Source organism: Mytilus edulis, chromosome 10 (genome assembly GCF_963676685.1).
Source record: "Mytilus edulis chromosome 10, xbMytEdul2.2, whole genome shotgun sequence".
NCBI lineage: Eukaryota > Metazoa > Mollusca > Bivalvia > Mytilida > Mytilidae > Mytilus > Mytilus edulis.
In genome coordinates, this window is record NC_092353.1 from 54,727,706 (window position 1) to 54,731,085 (window position 3,380).

Below are 3,380 nucleotides of genomic sequence, written 5' to 3' on the forward strand. Positions count from 1 at the left end.
AGCACTTGTAATACACGCTCAAAAATTTTAAAGGTTCACAGTTTTTTTTATAGTTAATGCTTGGGTAAACACGGCTATATATGTAAATTTCTTTTGACGAATCTAATAGATGACCGGGCGAGCTAATTTAAACATTAAATGGCTTGGGTAAACACGGCTATGTTTGTAAATTTCTATTGACGAATCTAAATGATGAGCGGGTGAGCTAAGAAATAAAGCACATAAAGAAGAAAGTAATATTTAATGGCTTCGATTACATCTGGTACATACAACTGATTCAATGTCATTCGGAAATCCTCGGTAGAATCCGGAACTCTCTTTCTATTTTAGATGAGGGTACGGAGTCGGCCGAGTTGAGACGAATGATATACAACCATCTATGATACAACTGATTAAATGTATTTTGACTAAATAAACTGTGAGGTATTTATGTCATGTTGATGTGATGCCTTTTGTTGATTTAATCATCAAAGCCGTAGCTTTTCTATCTAATTTTCCATTATGTGTGTGCGGCAGTTCTTTGTAGAAGATAAAATGTTCTGGAATGTAACGTTTTGCAAGAAATGAATCTCGGTTTCCCGCTTGTTGTTGCACAATATAATTCCTTAAATCTTCTTCACTGAGTGCTCCTTCCGGTTCAACCACAATCGCAGCATACGCGCATTGAAACATTTTATCATTATGTACAGGATAAATGTAAGCATCAACGACCATAGGGTGTTTCTTAATAATATTTTCGACATAAAGTGGGGACACAAGAAGGCCACTAATAATCATCATATCTGATTTGCGCCCTGTGACAACAAAGCTGCCATTTTCTCTCATAATTCCAATATCATCAGTCTTATACCATCCAGCCTTATCTGAACATAAAACACTTTTTTCCTTATTATTCAAGTAACCTTGAAAACGATCTCTACTGCGGAAGTATATTTCACCGGAAGTGCCCTTTGTCACAATGTTCCCGTCATCGTCTACTATTTTCAGTTCAACCCCTGGTGCCGGATACCCGATTGAGTGATCTTCAAATTCATTTGGATTTGAAACCGACAAAGTGGAGGCAAATCCAACCTCGGTAAGTCCATACACCACAACAACCTTGTCAGCCATAACTCCTGCTGCCTTGGTACAAGATGATTCTACTGGCAATCCTCCAGTTGCAATCACTTTCATTGGCCATTGTTTACACGGTGGTAACTTGTTATGCATCATATCATGTAAACATGGTGTTATCAGTAAAGCCACGGTACACTTTTCTGCTTCAAGCGCTTTTGTGGTAAAACAGTTTATTTCGTCAATGCTTTTTAATGCCATGATATCACTTGCAGTAACTCGCGTGGACTGGTGAACCATGTATACACCAGGGTAGCCACCAAGCCAGCTAAAAGGTCGATCATTGTAATATCTAGTTCCTGGTTCTAGATCCATGTAGTTTCCAAAATCATACAAACTGCGAATCAGCGATAAATGAGTGTGCGGAACTGCCTTTGGGATTCCAGTACTACCAGAGGTGAGAAATATTGCAGCAATATCATCAGGTGATATTAAAGGAAGCGCAATATTTGAAACTTTGCCATTTTCTATGAGGTCGGCAACAGTAGAGCATCGTGTCCCGTTGTCAGAGGGTTGAAGTAACAATATCTGGTATAAATCAACCAATAACTTACTTGATATAGAGCTGCTTACTTCCGGTTGAAAGCTACACGCCAAATTTTTGCATATGTCAACATTCTTATCCAAATGACCCGGTTCAATAAGTAATGTTGTACATCTTTGTATTCCATGCAGTGTTTCCAGTAAATCTGATCCGTCTAAACGCTTAAAAAAGAAATGTAGCGGTATTGCGCCTGCCATTTGTACGCCCAATGAACTGATAGCCCATTCCACGCAGTTTTTGTTTGAAATGGCGACTACATCGTTCCTTTTGATTCCCGTCTCTAAAAGTCCTTTAGCAAAATATATTGCACTATCGTAAAGTTCTTGATATTTAACGCAACTTCTTTTCCCTGTTGTTGTAAGGAAAACAATAGCCTCACGATCTGGACATATTTTGACATTGTCTCTTAGCAGATAAGGTATAGCTTGATACGGAACTTCGGAAGCATCAACCGTAAATGCATAGCTTTGTTTTTCATTGCTTTGTTCCATTTTCCGAAGTATTTCTCTCACAAACCTCCGAATATAATATTTACTGGTGGTTTAAATGACCCATTCGTCACACTTGACCAGTAAAGGGTTTTGTAATACTATGACCAAGGATATACTGACCTGTATATAACCCTAAAATTAAATGTCAAGAATATTGCCGCTCCGCTGGCAGATATAAATAAACATGTAAACAATAACTAGTACCAAAACAATTGAAGAGAAGCCACTAAAATCAATTATTGATAATGATATATGTTTTTTGAATAATGTTAAATTGTATGTATACTACATTTCGTAAATTTAATAACAAAACTGACACAATATGATAAAAAAGGGTTGCATTTTTCAATGCAGTCTTGGACAGCTGAATTGCAGTTTTTTCTTCGTAGGAAGGACGAATCGCAAGAGAAAATCCTTTCCTGATTTGGTCGGGTAAGTATCTGTTGAATGGGTGGTAGATATTAGCCGCTATAGTAAGTTACTATTTCAAGCTTTGTTATATATGAAAAAAGGGGGAGAGTAATTTAGATTAATTTTATAATGAGGTTGTTGACTAGATCATCTGATAAACCAATTGATCAGGTGTAAGTATTTATGAATTATATTTAATGAAGATGAGATTTTTTTATAGCGTTGTTCCATTTTCTGAAGGATTTCTCTCACAAACATCTTTAGAAATGTTTACTGTTGGTTTAAATGACCCATTCGCCATCCTTGACCAGTAAAATGTTGTATAACTATACCCCCCTGACCTGTTACACAGTATATGACCTTCAATGTCAAAAATGATGAATCTGGCCAAGTATGTATAAATAAGCATGTATAAAAATTATCAATTAAGTAGATTGGTAGAAGGTATTGTTTGTTTTATAATGCGAAATTGATGTATAGTAAATTTGGTCATGCGTTTATTCAAAAACATGATTGAGACACTGAGAAAAAAGAAAAATAAAGGCGACGAAAAGCAAGAGTAAAATCTCTTTTTTTCGTTTTTTTTTTGGGGGGTGGGGGGGGTGGGAGGGGGGACATATGCAATGAGTGGTGGGTATGATCCGGTGGAATGGGCCAATATTTCAAACTTCATAATGTGTCATAAGGGCGAGAAATTTAGATTAGATTAGATTGACGAAGACTTAAACCTATCATGCATGCTAGGCATCTAAGACATCTGAATCAAGTAAAAGTATATATTGAAGATGTGATAAAAAAAAAACCACAGTCGTAAATGAATC

At 36.5% G+C, this 3,380-nt stretch overlaps 1 protein-coding gene across 1 annotated transcript; it reads right to left on the reverse strand.

The window, feature by feature from the left end:
- Nucleotides 1-226: 226 nt before the first annotated feature.
- LOC139491503 (medium-chain fatty-acid--CoA ligase-like) lies at nt 227-2,199 on the reverse strand. The gene has a single exon (XM_071279235.1). It carries the CDS (start codon nt 2,146-2,148, stop codon nt 433-435), a length of 1,716 nt encoding a protein of 571 aa, XP_071135336.1. The 5' UTR covers nt 2,149-2,199; the 3' UTR covers nt 227-432.
- Nucleotides 2,200-3,380: the final 1,181 nt, after the last annotated feature.